This window comes from Archocentrus centrarchus, chromosome 13, assembly GCF_007364275.1.
Source record: "Archocentrus centrarchus isolate MPI-CPG fArcCen1 chromosome 13, fArcCen1, whole genome shotgun sequence".
NCBI lineage: Eukaryota > Metazoa > Chordata > Actinopteri > Cichliformes > Cichlidae > Archocentrus > Archocentrus centrarchus.
The window spans coordinates 39,395,267-39,414,665 of record NC_044358.1 but is presented as its reverse complement, the minus strand read 5'-3'; the positions used below and the strand labels follow the sequence as shown (position 1 = coordinate 39,414,665).

General features: G+C 40.9%; 1 protein-coding gene across 2 annotated transcripts in view; it reads left to right on the top strand.

Annotated features, from left to right (window-relative positions):
• The window catches only part of dpf1 (double PHD fingers 1), a 39,730-nt gene extending 30,290 nt beyond the window's left edge, over positions 1 to 9,440 (top strand). The window contains exons 9-12 of one of the 2 annotated variants that reach the window (XM_030744197.1): positions 3,616 to 3,735; positions 7,603 to 7,715; positions 8,378 to 8,459; positions 9,268 to 9,440. In XM_030744197.1, the coding sequence (XP_030600057.1) occupies positions 3,616 to 3,735; positions 7,603 to 7,715; positions 8,378 to 8,459; positions 9,268 to 9,338 (386 nt within the window). In that variant the 3' untranslated portion in view covers positions 9,339 to 9,440. The remainder of the gene's footprint in view (positions 1 to 3,615; positions 3,736 to 7,602; positions 7,716 to 8,377; positions 8,460 to 9,267) is intronic. The other variant, XR_004020779.1, reaches the window with a different exon arrangement.
• The last annotated feature ends 9,959 nt before the right edge of the window (positions 9,441 to 19,399 follow it).

Below are 19,399 nucleotides of genomic sequence, written 5' to 3'. Positions count from 1 at the left end.
AGAGGCAACAGCACTGAGGGGGGTCTGGAGGAGGAAGAGAAGGAGAAGGAGGAGTACCTGATGATTGCCAGTGTTTCAGTCTTTGGTATATATCTCTTTTATTTTTGCTCATTAGCTCACTCCTCTTTATTGTCTCGCTCTCTCTTTCACCAGTCTCTCCCTCCTTCCCTCCCACCCTTTGCCAGCAATGGCGTGTCTGTGGTTGCAGGCAGCTTCTGAAACATGGCCACGGGCGTTTAATCATTGATGGAGTTTTTTCCTCCACGCAGGCAGGCCAGCGGGCAGCCCCGGCTCACTCACATGCATCAGGACCTGCTGATTCACTCTCAGGGGCCTCCTAGCACACATGCACACACATACACATACACATACACACACAAATACAAAGGCAAACAAAGATCTGCACGTGCACACCCAAATATAGAGACACAGATAAAATACAGTTTGAATGCGTTTCATTCATGTGTGTACGTGCCTGCGTGTGTATCCACTTGTGTGCCTGTCTAGTTTATCCCGCCAGGAATTGTGAGGTCCAGTCAGCAGCGGTGAGCCCAAATAAAAGCAGCGAAGATAAAAGCAATTTATTTGACCAGAACAAGAAGACAAAAACATGTTTGCATTGGCTTCAGGCCTGCGAGCCACATATGTCTCTACAGCTTTATACATCCTCCTGCAGTAAACATCTGGATGCACTGGTTTCTTTAGAAGTAAATACACTTACATGGCTGCCGTGTCCTCATCTAGTATCATTGTGCTCTTGATTGACTGCATTCTGTAACCCACTTTTATGGAGCAGTTTGCACATGTGGCCCAGTATCCATGCTAGCATGTGGCAGCTTGAGTTAACTGGTCCAGCACTTGGGTTCAGACTGAAATGTCTCTTTGAGTGCAGCACTAACACTCACACGGTGCTTTTCACTGAATTTAGTGACTGTCTGACTTTTCCTGCACTTATTTGAAATGAATTTGTAACGTAGAGTTACAATGACGTATAAACTCTACAGGTATGGTTTGCCAACACTGGTACACTTAAGATGAACTGAAGCAAAGTCCCTCTAGAAGCAAGCCTCACCACTCTGCAGCTATTTTGAATGCCTTCAGGGACTTCTTTTGGAGAATTATTATGAAGCACTAGCTAAATGTAGTTTGGAAATAAAAATTGCATGTATAGAATCACTAGTCAACTCTGATACGCTTAAAAAAGTTTGCCATCTTTGTCCCAAAATAAGGTTTTAGAAAGTTTTCCTCCAAGGAAGCTCTACTCGTACCACCATCTTTGCTCTTGCTGAATTTGTGCAGAACATGGATTCTGTGAGTGACCTGTCTCTCCCTTATAATGTCTCTGACTGAAGTAACTGATCAGTGATCAGCAGCCTCAGCTGTACTTTATTTTGTGCTAAGTGCCAAATGTTAGCATGCAAAGCTAAGACAGGGAGTTTGGAGAGCCTGGGCTGTGTTCGCATTTATTCCCCATGTAACGGACACTCAGCAGTTTACAGTAAGCAGCATTCATAATAACATGGTGGGAATTTAATGATGATTAATAAAAGATTAATAGCCACAAAAGCAGTTAACATTATACCTTCATGCTAACACATGAGCATGAGAGGTTCCTGATATTCAGCTCAGGTTACTGTGCCCACCACTAGATTTGCTGTAATGTATTTAAAAACACAAGAACTGTATTTTCTAATATAAATGTTGTTTTGGATGAAATGTAATTTTAGCATGATTTAAATGCAGCTTGGCCAATACTATTGTAAGAGAGAAAGGAGAAGAATATATTAGTAATTATGATTTTTTTTTTTTTTTTTTTGGTATCATTTCATTAATTTCAGCCACAAAAGACCACACTGACTGGCTGATGATTTTTAATTAAGGGGGAAAAATAGGCCAGGACATATCTGTCTAACCTTTGCCAGCGCACCAGCCAGATGATGTGCAGGTAATTTTTTTCTTCAATTAAACTATCATCATTTGAAAAAGCTGACACCAGCAGATCTCATTATATCACCACTGGCAGAAGAGATTACTGAGAAATATGAGGCTGCAGCCATTTATATTGAAATGCTAAGGGAGTAGATAGCCACTGTTTTATATATACAGTAAATCTATTGTCTCTGTTATCTCTGTTGATAGTTGACACCCAGTATATGAAAGTTCACAACCGGGCACAGAAGTACTGTGCAGTACTATGCTGTTCTCACAATATAGAGCTTTTTGCTTATGGTTTTGCTGAAGCAGGTACAGCTTCTTTCCTTTCCCACATTCTCTGCCTTTGTGTTTGCCTCTCATCTTGATCAGGAGTTTTTTTTTTTTTCCTTTTTTATTTCTCAGAGGATTAAAGACATACCCTTTTGAGCAGAAACCCAATCTCTTCCTCTCACTCCACCTTCCCCTTTTTTCCAACATCAAATTCCATCAAATTCACCCTCTCCTCCCCTTTCCGGCCTAGCAAGACTCCGCCCTGAAATGGATGGATTAATGAGCTCTCATAAGAGCACAACCACAGTGTTACTTATAGTGCCTTTCTGCAGGATGAATGGTTGTCCAGTTGTGCTTGTATGTGTGAGTGTGTTCCTGTATAATCCACTCTGTTGTATATTCACCAGTGCTCCAGCCTGGTGACTCATTGTGAAGGACCCGTCCACTGCATTACATCTTTGAGACGAAAGCACACATACAAAATAGTCTGCAGTGGTTATGTGATTGCTTCCATTAAAGTGATTATGCAATCAACAGCAGTGAGACAGACAGAAGACAGACAGGCAGGCAGACCAACAGTCAAACAGACAGAGAGATAAGGGGTACATGTGGAACACACGCACGCACACACACACACACACACACACACACACACACACACACACACACACACCACACACACACACACACACACACACACTTACTGTATATACACAGCACTCAGGCAGGCAGGGGGAATTTCTCTCTTGTTAATAATTATTATGAAACGGCTTCACATGGAGCACTTGCCTCTCCGTGCTCAGCGTGATGGCAGGTCTGTCCCGGCACCCCCCCCCCCCCCCCCCCCCCCCCCCCACACACACACACACACACGTACAGTCTCTGTCCTTCTGTCTTCAATTTCTCCCTCTGCTCTACCTCATCCTCATAACAATATTTGCTAGACCCTAGGGGCTCCCAGCGGACGTTCCTTTCTGTTCTGTTCCACCCTCCCTGGGTGAGCCAGTGTTTGGAGAGTCCCAGGCTCCAGCGCAGGCCTGCATTGGTGCTTGTTTTACCAAAGCAAACACATATCGAGTGATGACCAGGACTTAGCTACACATCTCCTTTTTTTCCCTTTGTTTTACATCTCAACATTTTATCTCTAATCACTTGCATTCTGTAATACTCTGTCGGCCATGCTTCCCAACACACCTCAGTGATGGCTGCTTTGTTGATCTGATATGACTTTTATAGGTTTTCTCTCTTCAATCTGTCTCGCTGTCGAGAGACTGATACAGCCTCTTCACCCTGAGGCAACATTTCATAACACTGACTTATGAATTCACACACTTGCTCTTCATCCTCTTTCCCCCAAGAGTCCAGTTGGGAGAAAGTTTTTCTTACCCCCTTTTCTTTTTCTTCTCTCAGCCAAGAAAGCACCGGATGGCTCAGTCATTGCCAATGGCTACTGCGACTTTTGCCTCGGAGGCTCAAAGAAGACTGGCTGTCCTGAAGACCTTATCTCCTGTGCGGACTGTGGACGCTCAGGTAGGGCACCGCTGGAGGGGATGATTAGCAGGATGCCTGTTGAGGCACAGTTTTGAAACATTTAACTTCTTGGCTAAAGATTTCATCGTTACTGTTTAAAGTGGCCCTATTTTGCTCATTTTCATTTTTATTCTTGGACTTTGTGGCTTTGCATGATTCACAGTTCAAAATAATCCTTATTTGTTTTATACTGGACCTTGGTGCAGACTCTCAGTTCATTCATGGTTTGAAACATGCCATTTCAAGGCTGTCAACTCTTTAAGCCAACTTTCTTCTGATTGGCTGCATCTCATAAACAAAAGATTTGAACGTCAGGTGGGTGGGGCTTCTGTGCCTGAATGCCTATCCGAGAGCAACTTGCATTATAACAGTGTATGACATAAAATAAGGAAAAGAATAAGTGGCCCATTTTAAGTAAATTAAAGTTTTGATTCCTTTCATTAATGCCTAAAATGGACCATACTAGTGTTTTTTTTGTTGTTGTTGTTTTAGCCCATTTAATACAAAAGATGCACAAAAAGCTAAACTCCTTAATAGCCATTTGATTCAGTGCTTCAACTTTGTTGTGGTATTTTTCTCATCAGACAGCCCCGGATTATCTTTAATTACACTATATAAAAATCAATTTGTAGAGACTTAAATGTAGTTCAGGGTAAGTAACCACACTGAAACCTTAAGGAGTGGCTGCCCAGAGACAAAAATGCTAAACATACCAAAGAACATAGTGAGTTCTACTAATAGGCTAGTCCAGTGCCCGACCTCAGTCTCCAGACCCTTTCACGTCTGTCACATGCACTCAGGGTGAACCTGCTCTTGTCTGTGAAAAGCACAGGGTGCCAGTGGTGGAGCTGCCAATTCTGGTATTCTATGGCAAATACCAGTCGGGTTCCATGTTGCCAGGCAGTGAGCACAGGGCCCACTAGATTGTTTGGTCAGAGACATTCACACCAGTGGCCTGCTGGTGGTCATTTTGTAGACAGTGCTCATCCTGTTCCAAGGACCTTCTACGGCCCTGTCCAGCTCTCCTAGAGTAACTGCCTGTTTCCTGGAATCTCCTCCACAGCAAACCTTCAGGCAATGGCACGTATTGACATGCCATCCTGTAGGAGTCGGACAACCTGTGCAACCTCTGTAGGATCCAGGTATCGCCTCTTTCTACCAGTAGGGACACGGAAACTAACCAAATGCAAAACTAGTGGAAAAAAAAAAACAGTCAGAATAGATGAGGAGGGAAAAAAATGTTCGTGGCCTCCACCTGTAAAAATCATTACTTTTTTGGGGGGTTGTCTCATTGTTGCCCCTCTAGTGCACCCAAAGCAGATGAAACTGATTAACAACCCCCTCTGCTACTTAGCTGACCAGATCAATATCCCAGAAATTTAACTGACTTGATGTTCTTTATTTTATTTCTTTTTTTGAGCAGTGTATATATTTTAAGCCTGTATGTATGCTTTTGACCCTGTGTGAAATAGAGAAAATCCAAAATTAATTCAAACTTGTGCACCCAGTTCTTATTTTTTAAAGCCGTTAAAGATGTGTGCTGTACAGTCATTCCACCCCGTTACAAAGAACAGTTCAAAAAAATCATTAAAAGCCTCACATTACCATGTCATTCATGTCCAGTGTGTGTAAACTTCTAACCACAACTGTAGCTGTGAAAGGAGAGCATGAACTCTTATAGTCATGGTAAACAATAATGCAGTGAGTCTGAAACAGCAGCAGCATCATTGTCCATCACTAACACAGTTATGGTAAAATATTAGGAGATTATTGATTTTCATTTTGATGCAATATCTCATGATTAAGTCTCTGGAAGTTAAACACTGTATGGAAATTGATGGAAAAGATTGGCTCACTGGAAACCAGAAAATACATTAAAAGCAAACAGCTTAAACAACATGATATGCTTTGGGAAATGGCGGCTTTAATGTAAATTGCTCGTAGACATTTTCTCATTGCTAATCACATTTTTATTCCTACTTACAAATCAGGGCTAATTGCATTCAGGCAATTTAAATGTTCATTTGTTAAAACAACAAAACCTAACAATGACTGGCTTTTTAAATGATTGATTCTTCGTGTGCTATAATGAATAATAAATATAGTTGGTAAAAAGTTTTTGCTGACTTCTGTAACCAGAAATAGAGGAAACTTTTGTATAAAGCCAAGAAAATTATAAGTCGATGCACGTGATAAGAAATAATATATAGCTGGAGCTCTTAGTATACACATCTTATGTGGTCATTTCTGCTGATCACAACACACTGCTCTGCAGCTGATGCGGATATTTTACTGGCAATGAAATATGAATGGAACCAATAAAATGTCATCTCAATGTGACCTTCTTGTCTGGCAAAAAACACAAAAGTGTTTAGGATATTATATTCTCCCTTCAGCCCCAGCTTTCTGTACATAAGCCAAGTGTGATATTATAATTTTGTCTGTTTCTTCTTTCCTTTGATACAAGGAACATGATTTCATGAGAGAATGAACCCCTCCTAGCATGTATTTTGATTGTGAATAGCAAGCAGCATTTGTTTTAGTAGAGAAAGAGAGTAGAGAACATTTTTGTTTTAATGCAGTTGTATTTTTTTCCCTTATCATAAGCTTCATTTTGTTTTGGTGTCAGATGTGTTTGTACATTCTGGTTATCTGTATATAAGCAGAGATCTCAGTGTACGTGGTGCAGAATGTGTACTCATAATTTTACTGCATGTACTATGTATATATATTTATTTATATTTTCTCCCATGTTTCTTTCTATTTGAAAAATAAAAAGAGAGAGAGCGAAAAAAAGTATTTATGTGATTTGTAGTAAATGGGCTAGTGCATGAAGACATTGGTATGGTCCTGTTCTTTATAACTGCTCATAAACAGAAGGTCAGGAAGTGCGGATGACATAACATTTCTACTGTCATAATCATGTAACAGGAAAAAGATAAATAACTAGAGAAAAGGAGCGATAGTTTGTTTTCCAAATGACTGAGATGTGGACTTCTGTTTATGATGACAGTTATTATTTTCCTGCAGTAGTGGCTTAATATTGGAATGTGTACGCCTGTCGTTTTATTTATTTAGGACAGCAGGCTCTATATAAATGATGATGTAGCCACTAGGAACATCCCGATAGTTGAACACGCAGTCAGAGCTGATCATTTAAGGCTAGCGCTAGTTAGCTGGTTAGCAAGGTGCATCCGTAGTTCACTATGATATTGTCAGCTGTGGCCAGTGAAAAACAGACTTAAACGAAAGTGTACTTCCTGAAAAACTGAGCAGCAGACTGTTTATTTGAAGTATTTACTGTATGCATGTCTTTTAGGACAACCACACTCTGAAGAACCTGAGAGTTTAACAACAATTTTACGCTAAACAGACACATAATTTACAATATAATGTTTTACTGGCTGAGAACATCAGGACGTTTGTGCTCACTGAGGTCATAAATCAGATGGGAAGTAGGCTCATTTCCTCATAGACTTCTATGCAGTCGATCATTTTGCAGCCAGATGAGTCGCTAGTCTGCACTTGCTTCACTTTTCAGACCCCAAATGCTTTGCCCATCTTTTATATACAGTCTATGGCCAAGACCAACTCAAAAGCAACTTTCTGGTTCTTTTGATGGATCAATGATCTTGGCTATTCTAAATACTATATTTTACATTCTTCACGAAAATTCAGGGAAGAGCAGCTACCAAACAAATCTTCAATTGCTTGCGAAATACCTGCTAAATTCTCCTCAGATTGATCACCTGAATGAAGCAAATGCATTTACAGTTAGAAGAAACAGGTGGATGACAGAAATAGTGAACGTGTGCCTGTGTGCGTGCGTGTATGTGTGTGTTTGTGTGTTTGTGTGTGTGCACCCAGGCCACCCGTCCTGTCTGCAGTTCACAGTGAACATGACAGCTGCGGTGAGGACTTATCGCTGGCAGTGCATCGAGTGCAAGTCCTGCAGCCTGTGTGGCACCTCTGAGAACGACGTAGGATCTTACTTTCTACTACATGTTAACTCTAAACACATGTGGCTGCACACACACATACACACACATGCGTACTGTTCATACATGATATGGCACACAATACTGGAAAAACTTCGGCAGGTAGAGCAGCGGTTTAGGTGATGCTGAGATTTATTCTTGTAGTCATCCAAGACCTACGTCTGGCTCAAACACTTGAGTGCATGAAGACTGTACATGGGTGGTGTTATAGCGTTGCCCAGTTACTTTGACTGGGATGAAACAGCTTTAACTGAAAACCTTTCCAAAGGTGCAGATTTTTTTTAAAGCACGTGTTGGTATTTACACAGACTGTAATACAGACAAGGAATTCAAAGTGCTGGTTGTAGCATCTCCTGTAAATACAACAAAGAAGGAGTTTCACCAAAGAAACTTGTTGATTCTGAACTTTTTAACTGCCTGCCAAAATAAAGGTCGAAATGGTGAACGGTGTTACAAATAGTTAACGTGATTCACTATTCAAAAATAACCAGGGACGTATTAACCACACCCCAGTTGCTTGATTATATAAATACAAAATCAATTTTAAAGCACCACACACATTATGTTTTGCCGCTGCCGTCCTCACCTTTCATTTCAGGTCTGTCCACACGCGCAATTAACGATAATAATTTCTTCTTTTGCAGGACCAGCTGCTGTTCTGTGATGATTGTGACAGAGGCTACCACATGTACTGTCTGAGCCCTCCGATGTCTGAACCACCAGAGGGTACGCATGCACGGTGCAAGCTATTCAGTCTGTGCTGTAGGTAGGAAGGGAGACAGTCACACTGAGAAGAGTGAAACCTCCTGACTTTTAAGGCAGTTATTAAAAAAAAAAAAAAAAAAATGCAACCCTCAGGACTCTCTCTTCTTTTGGTGAATGTTTTAATCTGCATACAGCAGTCTGAAAGTGGCTGATACTGTGGCTGTAATTACAGAAATGGAAAAGGTACATCTATTTAAATCAAACTGTCATTTGCCACATAAGATGGCTGCCTCAGAGTGTTTGATGGTGTTGTCATGGAAATGAGTAGTGGAAAGATAATCTGTTTCCATGGCAAAAGTGTCACTTGGCTGATCATACAGTAGCAGTGCCACTTGTGTTCAACACTCACTAACAGTGTCAAGCTCTGCCCACACATGCAATGCTTTTGACTTACAAGAAACATTTTTTAAAAATTCAACAGTAGCTATTTCAGGTCTCCACACCCTCGCGGATGATAAACGTATATTTTTATGGCACCTTTAGGCTGGATTCACTTTGAAGTGTTAAGGTTGAGAAAAACATTTTATCATCTGTCTCAACTTGATGTTTAATTAATGTCACAAATCCTTTGGCAGAATCCAAACCAAACTAGTTGTCAGATCCTCTGCATCCACAAACCACAGGCACAGCATGTGGTGTTTAAACATGGAGCTTTAATTTACAGTGTTACTTAACGCTCTGTGTGAAATGAGGGATTAATCCACAAGGCTTTACAATAGCAGTGATTGAACTCCCAATCTGTGTGTGTATGTGTGTGTGTGTTGTACAGGGAGCTGGAGCTGTCATCTGTGTCTAAGACAACTGAAGGAGAAGGCCTCAGCCTACATCACCCTCACTTAATCTGCTGAGCTGCGTTGCTTCCTCTTGGCCCTTCACCCTCTCCCAAACCACTTCTCCGTAACCCCCTCACTGTGCCTCCGAGGCCCCCACCCCCACCCCTCCTCTTCTGATGTGCTCGCCGCCACTCTCTCTACGATCTGTCCCCGCGACCTTTGACACGACTGAGCACACAGCACCAACAGCGCTGCACCCATTCCCAAACGCCTTTACAGCGGCGAGCCAACCTCCGCCCTTTTTTTTGTCACTCGAATTCCCTGTTGTGCTTGACCTGAACCTCCCCCCTCCCTCATTCCTGCTCTGTCTCAACAGAGGAATTCATCAGCTGGCAATAAGTTTGCTAGCAAGACACACACTTCAGCCTGCCAAGGGCACTTCTGAGGCATACTACTCCACAGGAACCCTCATAAGGGCCCTCGGATGAGCCCTAATGATCTTCAGCTGCAACTCAGTCAAGTAGTGAGTGAGAATTAATAAGATGGATAGGTGTTAGGCAGAGGACAGGGCATTGAAGACCCTGGATAACCATGGAGCAGTATGTTTCGGTGTTAGCCAACTGTGAAATACACCCAATCAAAATTTCATTTACTCCCTCTGTCCTTTACCGTGTATGGCAGAGCTGAGACACTGAACTCTGCTCCATTATTTGTCTGCAGGGTTTCCTGCTCCATGCAGTTTTAAAAGGGGGAGTGAATTGTACAGAATTCCGACTGACTCTCCATCTACATGCTCATAAAAACTCCCCTCGCTGGAAATGAAGGAGCATCTGGTCAGGAACTCAGACCATCTTTGACCTCACCCTGTCCTCTCTCGTTGCATGGGGTTTCCACAAAATTAATGATGCATTTTGGGATTGACACCGGTGGTTTTAGTGTGCGGATGTGATCCTCTGATTAAAGGAGAGAAGGATTTTTCTCTTAATCAACTATCTCTGATCAAACATTGTATTTAAAAATACAATTTAGGCTTAGCATCCCTCACAAATCCTTTACCTGACCTTTGTTCGCCCTTTCCTTCTATGAAACAATGACTGTGAAGCCAATGCGAGACTAAAACGCTCCTGGTGCTTGGTGTGTATTATCTGTGTGTTAAGAATGTAGGATTGATGTGTGGACAATGCAGATCTTTGTCTGGCCTATTCAGAGGCCAAAAAAAACCCTTATTTTTTATGATTCCTTTTTTTATTTCTTTTTCATTTGCATGTCATTGTTTCAATTGTTTTTCAAAACTTTTAAATGAAATTGAAAAAAAAAAAAAGCACACTTAATTCGCAATAATGTGTTTGTAATATGAACTCTTTTGGCCAAACTGGGTGTGTGCATGTGTGTGTGTGTGTGTGTGTGTGTAAGTGCATGTGTGTCTGTTTGTGTGACTGTATTTGAGAACTACAATAATTGTAGCCAGTTCCAAGCTAGACAGGATCTGTGTGAGGATTTGAGTAGCAGAGAGTTGAAGTGAATGTAGGAAAAGTCGGCATTTTCTTGTGACGACAAAAAAGCGTTAAAGGAATCATTCCATGATTTCTCAAGAGCTTGATTTAAAAAAAAAAAAAAAAAAAGGTAACTGGACTTCTTTAAGTTTTTGAGGATGTTTCACCTCTCATCCAAGAAGTTTCTTCAGTTCTAAAACCAAAAGCTGGAGAGTCCCAGGTATTTAAACCCTAGAGAGCCCTGGGACTCTCCAGCTTTTGGTTTTAGAACTGAAGAAGCTTCTTGGATGGGAGGTGAAACATCCTCAAAAAAATTAAAGAAATCCAGTCGCCTTTTTATCAAGCTCTTGAAACTACCATGACCTGGAGGACTGAGAATCTACACAAACTTTCATGATTTCACAGCTGGTATTATGCCAGAGTATGCGACTAGAAAAACACTGTGTCCTGCAAATGAATAGTCTGGTGCATAATCCATGGTGAAAATCATCAAAATTTGACAGTTACAACCTTTGGTTTTATGTTACATGTTAATCTTTAAGCCTTTGAGGTGCTGGTAGCCGGGTTGCGTTTACTTCGGACAGAGCCAGGATCGCTGTTTCTCCAGTCTTAATGTTAACCTAACTGTCCCATCTTTGTTAGCTTGTTTTTTTTTTATCAGGCCAGTAGAGAATATAACATTTTTCTCATCTGTCACCAATACACTAAAATCCTCTAAGCGTTACAATCCTGATTACAGACATTTTGCCTTAAGAGGTTTTCTCTTTACTAAATTTTATGCCCCTTTTAGCTACACACACATGGGTTTTATTTAGGTCCCTAAGTACGCTCTGTGTGAGTACTTTTCTCTCTCACAGTCTCTGCTATTACTACCTTTATAAGTCCAAATCCTGGATGATTATCACCACTGCTAATGTTAAGGGGTCATTGATTTTACATTAGCAGATATGCTAAGCTTTCTGTTGCTAGCATAGAGCAATATTCAGTTTAGTTGTCCTTTTAAGATCAAATATGTCTAAAAGACAGACAGTAATGCCAAATTTTATGCCCAGAATATGCTATAAAAAAATTAAACTGTGTTGGAAATTTGTTAACACACATTCAAATGACATACAGAATCCTTCACTTTAAAGATCCTATAGATTGAAGTACATATAAAGCAACATTGGTATTAAGTCAAGGTTTTAGGGCACAAATCACCTCTGTGAGGACATCTGATTTTTTTTTTTCTTTTTTGGGTTGCTCAGCAAAAATATATTGATATAGAAGTTGTGCTACCTGCCTACAGAATCCAGTATCCAGTATAGGTGTAACGTGGGATTAGAATCTCAGCCAGCATGCATGTTTATGAGCTTGCACTGAAAAGAGATCTTTTATTTTTCTTTTAACTAAATGATTATGGTGTCCTCAAGCAGTTTAACTGGATTTCTCAAGGCAACTTTAATGGGCATGTTTAGAAGATAGCTGAAGTGCGAGTGCTGATTTAGGGAGGCATTTCTAAATGATTTATTAGTATGAATGTGAGCTTTAAGCTGGGAGACAATAGCTGTAAATATGGGATTGAATTAAGGGCAACAACTTGCCATTTTACACAGTTTTTCATATTTTTGTGTACAGATCAGAGTATGAAATGGCTCGGACTCGGTTGGCTTTGGCTTGAATGAACATCTCATTTCAGTGCTGCATCATGTCTGAAAGGATGTTCGCAGGATCAGATGGCTTGTTAGAATGTATCTAAACTGTGCTTGTGTTTGCCATCTGATGCAGACGGGCAGTAGGTGCAAATACTGTGCTACCCCTCGATTCAATTTGACTTGCATGAATGACACGTATTTTGATAAAGTCAGTAATGCATTTTTAAATAACGATGACAAAAACCTTTAACTTGTGTTTGTTTCCTTGTTTGTTTCTGTGATTTCTTTTTATTTCGTTTACATTTTGCACAGCGCGGCTGCATTTGCTCTCCAAGCGTGTTTATGCCTCTGTGTGAGAGTGTGTGTGTGTGTGTGTGTGTTTCTGTATATGTGTGTGCGCGCGAATATCCACAGAAGGTCAGTGAAAAAAAGCAAATCAAACCAAAATAGTGTGTTATTATTATTCTGCAGACATTTTCTTCTCAGTGGAACCAGTTGCATGGCACAGCACTGCTTGAGGATTGTAATGTTGAGTACAGATTACAACAAAAGTGCACTTGAGTGTACACATTTCACGCAAGGCACTTGGATTATACTTTATGACTTTATGGTGTGTTAAATCAGTGTTATATTTGCCGACACAGCCACTAGTAACCAATCAAAAAAATGAAAAAATAAAAAGTTTATTTCCATTTACAAATCAGAGCTAACATCTAGACTTGAAGCATGTCTGTGTGGAAACTGTTCGATGAAATGTTTAATGATGATTGTTAGATCGAATATAATGGAAATGTTTGGGATTTGAATGGATGATGATGGTGATGATAATGATGATGATGATGATGTCATGGTGACTGAAAAGCCTTTATATTTGGAGCTTTCCTGGCACTTAAAAGGAGAAGCATGGTGGAGTCAAACTCATTCTGATTGTACTATCTGGGGAGGGTGGGGAAGCCATGTTGGGGCATTGGAAGGGTGATTATTAATGAAACTTGAGCCTTCTCTTTGTACAAATGGACGAAGCAAAGCGATGGTGAAAATTAGGGTGGGGGATGTGGGGTCCAACAAAGCCACACCAGGAACCTCCAGGTCTCAAGTTGATGCCATTACCCCTGTTTCCCCCCCATTTTAGGCTGTTGGGGTGGCTCAATCAGAGGGTTGAGACTTTGGGCCACTCTAGGCCTCTATTGTAAATTGTCGTTCTGTGATCTTGCTTGCACTTTTTTTTTTTCCTTTCCCAAAAATAAGAAACTAATTGTAAGTATGTATGCGTGTGAGTGCGGGTGCACTTTTTATTTAGAATCTTTGCATTTTTTCAATGTGATTGTCTGTTGTAAACAACATTGGATAAAGACAAGTTTTTAATTTGTATTTTTTACCTTGAGAGGAAGATGCAATCTTCTTGGACTTTTTTAACCGCCCTCCTCTTTTCCTCCCTCTCTTCCTCTTCCTCTGTCTGGTACCTGGGAATGCTTTGAAATGTGGACCGTGACCGCATTGCTGTCATCACTGCTGTCAGTCATTCTCTGTGAATTCATTCGGCTTTCTCAATTTACCCAGTTTTTTCTCTCTTCCCTCGACTCATTTTTTTCCATTAAAATGATGAGATTGAAAAATGAGCTCTACCTTTGTGTGTGGCGTGTGTGTGTTTGCATTATTTGCTCTAATTCCTGTGGTATAAATCACTGAATATTTGTGTGTTCTTGGACAGTAGTCAGTCTGTCTGTCTGCTCGTCTGTTCGTCTGTATTGCTGCCAACTAGGGCGGCTTACAAGTCTGTCTATTTTTTTTCTTTAGGTGGGGAGGACTAGTCCACACAGTTCTTCTCTCACATGCACATATTTATGGGCTGGAAGCTGAGGCCAACACCAACCATTTTTTCCCCCTTCCCTTTTCTTTTTTTAGTCTTTAGAAAAGAAAGTAATTGCATTTTTTTTTTTTAGCTAAAACACATTATTTTCTTTTTTGCAGCACACTGTAAAAGTATTTTATTGTAAGGCACCTTTTTATGTTTTTCAAAAAGGGGAAAAATGCCTTTGAAGTGGCACAAAAAAAAAAATTAAGGGATGCCATTGTTTTGCATCAATGGCTGGTCCTGAAAACCTGGGAATGGGGGACAAAGGAGCCCCATTGTCCACAATTGTTTTCCAGCAACACTGCAGAAGAAAATACACTTTGCTATTCAGGGCAGGTACAGTTTTGCTATTTGTGATGTATTCCTGGAGATGAGACATTCATCATAGCTGCAGTGTTGGCCAGACCTGGCTGAGCAGCAGCAGCAGGGTGAAGTCAAGCCGATCAACAGTTCCATTTTTTCTCTTTCTACCGGAAGACAGAAAACCGAAAAACTGGTGCACACTCGATTCCTTGGAGGCTTGGGGGGGTGGGGTGAGGGGGTATATAGGTATTTTTAAAAATATGCTCTGAAAAAAAGAATTCCGCCATCCATCCTTTTGGAAGAGCTCCAATATTATCCAAAATCCTGCACACCACCATCTTGTGCATACAAAAACCCACACAAAAACACTTGTGTGCCACACAAAAAATTCAGACATGTGCACACCAACCCTGTACACACACACACACACACACACACACACACACACACACACACACACACACACACACACACACACACACACACACACACACACAGCCTAGAGCCCCCATCTTCTTATAAGCTTCATTACTCTGACCCCAGCCTCCTTTCATACCTCTGAGGATGTTTGTGTGTGTGTGTGTCTGTGTGTGTGTGCATGTGCGTGTGTGTGTGTGTGTGTGTGCGTGTGTGCGTGCATGTGCTTTCCAATATCCAATAGATTATATGTATGTATAATTATTTTGGTCCAAAGAAAGTACGAGTGTGTTTTATATGTGTGTGTGTTTGTGTGCCTGTGTGAGTATATGCATACTGTATGAATACTGTACTGTGTGTAAGTGTGTGTGTGTGTGTGTGTCTGTCTGTCTGTGTGTGTGTGTGTGTGTGTGTGTGTGTGTGTGTGTGTGTGTGTGTGAGAGTGTGTACATGTGTGCATGTGTGTATATGCCTTCCCAGCCAATTACCACATCTCCCAGACAGACTGAGACTGCCTAGGCCCTGCCAGCCAATCGGAGAGGGGCTGCGCACTGCCGGGCTGGAGGTGGTTGCTATGGTAACCAGGAGGCCTGTTTGCATGGTGGCTGATGGAAGAGTGATGGATTACAGTAATGGGATGGAGAGAGAAGGAGGGAGGAAGATAGGGAAGTGGAGGGAGGTAGAGGAGGAGGAGGAGGTGAGAATGGGAGGAACAGAAAGAGGGAGAGAAAATAGGAGAGGTGAGGAGAGAGGGAGGGAGGGAGGGAGGCAGACAGACTCATACATAAAGATATTGGTAATGTATGAATGCATCTGAAATGAAGCGACTTAAAAAGATGAAAAAGAATGAGAGAAAAATGATAAAGGGGGACTGGGGGAGGAGTGGAGTGGGTGGTGGGGTTGGGAAATTGGGTTGGGGGGTAGAGGAGGGCATCTGTGTGTGTGTGTGTGTGTGTGTGTGTGTGTGTGTGTGTGTGTGTGTGTGTGTGTGTGTGTGTGTGTGTGTGTGTGTGAGACTGAATTCATCTCTTTCCTTTTCTGTCTGGGCTGAGACGTGTGTCTGGCCATCTGTCCTTGGAGCAGTCAGAGACGTAAGTGTGTGGAAAGATGCAGTCTCACCTTTTTGCCTCCTCAGCAGCACTGCAGTCAGTGTGTGCAGGAACTACCTCTGTGTTTCCACCTGGTCACATCCACCTGCTCCAACTCAAGGTACTGTATGATAACAGGGCCAACATAATCCCACTTCAACAAGTCAGATGGAATTTTTGAACTTTTGTTCGTTTTGACAAATGATGATAAATTTTTGCTGTGTGTGCAAAAAGCTCAAGATGGAAAAATCACAAGCCAATCACAAAAATCTTATTTTTAATGTGTTGTGCTGATATTATGACTCCACAAACTACAGTGCTGCATGTTTTTATACACACATATACATGTATATATGATGAAAACTACTGTTGTTGAAATGTTTCCAAATCAAGATCTACAGAATTAATATTCATTCATTTTGTTTGACAAAGAGTCTTTCAAATAAAAAAGTGTGCTGTCCTACATAGTGGACTTAGTGGTGAAAACGCCACAGGTTCTCAGTGTTTTATCAAATGAAAATAGAAAATGTAGTTTTTAGAGTTACAGTCAATGGAAGAATTTCATGCAGATGGCATTCCTAATCCTATAGTAGAAAAAAAAATACAGCTTCAGCTAGTTATTGATTTGATGTGACTGAATTCTCCTGAACACCTACTGAGTGTACCTTAAGGTGTTTGTCCACGTCTGCTTTCAAAGTAAATTTGACTTGCCTTGTGTCCTCTTATGAGTGTGATGACCCCCTGGTTGAGCGTACAGAGAGGTCAAACCCCTGTTAGAGCAGGTCTGTACTGAATCTATAAACCTCCAAAAATAAAGAGACTTTTGGGGATTTGGGAGGATAATGCGGCACAGAAATAACTGCTAACACAGATAAAGAGCTTGATAAGAAAATCTGTTATATTTGTTTTTTATAGAGCTTTCTTTCTCATAAAAGTAGCAAAAGTCACAAAGAACTTTTAATATGAACAGCTGACCTTGTTGGCAGTGTAACCCATTAATCAGAGCTGTGAAGATCAACATGAATAAAATCATATAATTTACTTAACTCGTGAGGCACTAACAGTGAAAGCACTTGCTCATTTATCCCATTTAACCACTTTTTAAACAGTGATTATTTTCGTCTGATTTATACTCTCTCACACATACATTAATCCACACTCAGTTTCCTCTCATTTATAGAGAGCGTCTGAAGATGCTTTTGAGTCAAGCATTAGGCTAAATCTGCATCTGGGGAACCCAACTCACTGTGATCTGTGACCATTCATGTCAGTTAAAGATGCAGTCCACTAAAATGAACTTCTGGTGAAAATCAGAAACATAAAAGATAACCAAAATCCATCATGGCTGCAGTTCAATAGGTTGTCTTGTCTTTCAGAGTGTCATCTCCATTGATTATCTTCCACAAGCATCCCTTTGAAGATGTTTATGGCTTTGAAGCCATCTATTGAGACAAATCTGTAATTTGCTTGTTTGAGGGGTTGTAGATAACACAGCTAATCAATGAGTGGATCAGCAGTTTGCAGAATGGGTATTTTCAAGGTGGGTAAACATTTGAATAATCTGAAATGCAATAGTGTTCAAAAGACGGAAAAAAAAATACTTCAAAGGTCCAACTTGAAATCATAGTTCAACACTGCAACCTAGAGGCAGACTCAAGCAACGACATCTGTGAAGCAGCAAATTTAAAGAAACCATGAAACTGCATTACCTGTGCACCAAAAAAAGAGAAAGCTTCACTAATTCATAATCGAGTCTTAAAATGATAGAATAAAGAATACATGAATTAAAAATAATAATAAATCCAAAAGTATCATGTGTGGTTTATTATTTAAATTTGCTGCTGTTTGAATTTTCACACTTTAAAAATCAGCCAATTAAGATTTATGAGTCAAATTCATTGTTTTCTGCCCCCCCCCCCTTTTTTTTTTTTGCTCAATAACTGAGTTTAGCTGTGTTTTTCATCCCCATGGATGTTTACACTACTTAAATCTGAAATTAGATGGAAAGCCAAACATGACGGATCATTAGTTACTGCATTCATTTATTTCCTTTACTAACAAAGTAATGACACAGAGCAAACACAGTTATAACACTGCAAACTGTCATAAGCTGTCTTGCAGTCGTGTTTTGTGAGATTGTTTATTGTGAAAAATTAATGTTAGCAGAGAGAGGGGGATAGCACGAAGCTGTGGCATGTTTTCTTTGGCACCCATCAGCCCCTGTGGCTTTATTCCATAAAGCTATTGTCAAAACTCCACCTATTTTCCTCAGGCACCCACAGTCCAGCATCGATTAAATATTGTGGAGTTAATGTACTGTATTATCTCTAAGTGCTGGAGGACATTTATGCAAATACATTACAAGGAGATCCTAACTAAACCTCAGAGTGAGGCTGTAGCAATTCTCTATATTATTGAGCAAAAACAAGTTTCTGAAAAGACTAGTATCATTCTTCAAAAATGCTGGCACTGGCATTAAATATTTATGTATTTTCCCTAACTTTTTCCCAGACATTTATTTGTTGCACTGCAGTATGACCAAGCATTTGATTATACTGTATACAGTTCTTTCACATTTATACAAGTGGACAATCATTACTTTGAGGATTTAGGGTGCAAAACAGCAGCAGAAAGCCCATTTTATCTCGTACTTTAAACACAATTTTTCTCGGAAGCTAAGTAGGGTTGGGCCTGGTTAGCATTTGGATGGGAGACCGCCTGGGAGTACTAACCCTAACCCTGCTACTGTGGGGCTGACTCAAACTCCCTCCTCAGCTAACAGTTCTGATAAGATGTAGAGTTCATCAGCAGCTAGGTCAGGGAGATCAGTCCAACACAGGTCAGAAGAAGACAGGACGGCGGGGGCGTAGAGCATCTGTTTACAAACATCCCGGAGACAATTTGATAAGCAGCAGTCCAAGGCCGCCAGGGAGCCAAATTCCTGATTCTATGACTTGTTTTGGTACAGACTGTACTGATTAAATTGTTGACAGCCTTCAGTCTTACTGGCACCTCTCTATGGCGAAAAATCCAATTCATCCGAATCTTCTTGGTTTGTTCCTTCGCCGTGCAGAAACAGATACATACATCTCCAAGATCTTACCCCTCAGAATCAGCTCCAGATATACAGAGTCTGAGTTTGAGTCTGTACCCTTTCCGCATTCCCGTCATAAGCAGCCTTACCAAGGCCAAACAGCTGCCTAGACTTCCTGAATTGCAACGACAAACCAGGTATCTCCCGGTCCAATTCGGAGAAACCCCAGTGTCAATAAGCCAAATGTGTGTGTATTCCATTGACAATACGGCCAGGCACGTCATCTTCCACACCACACAGGAAT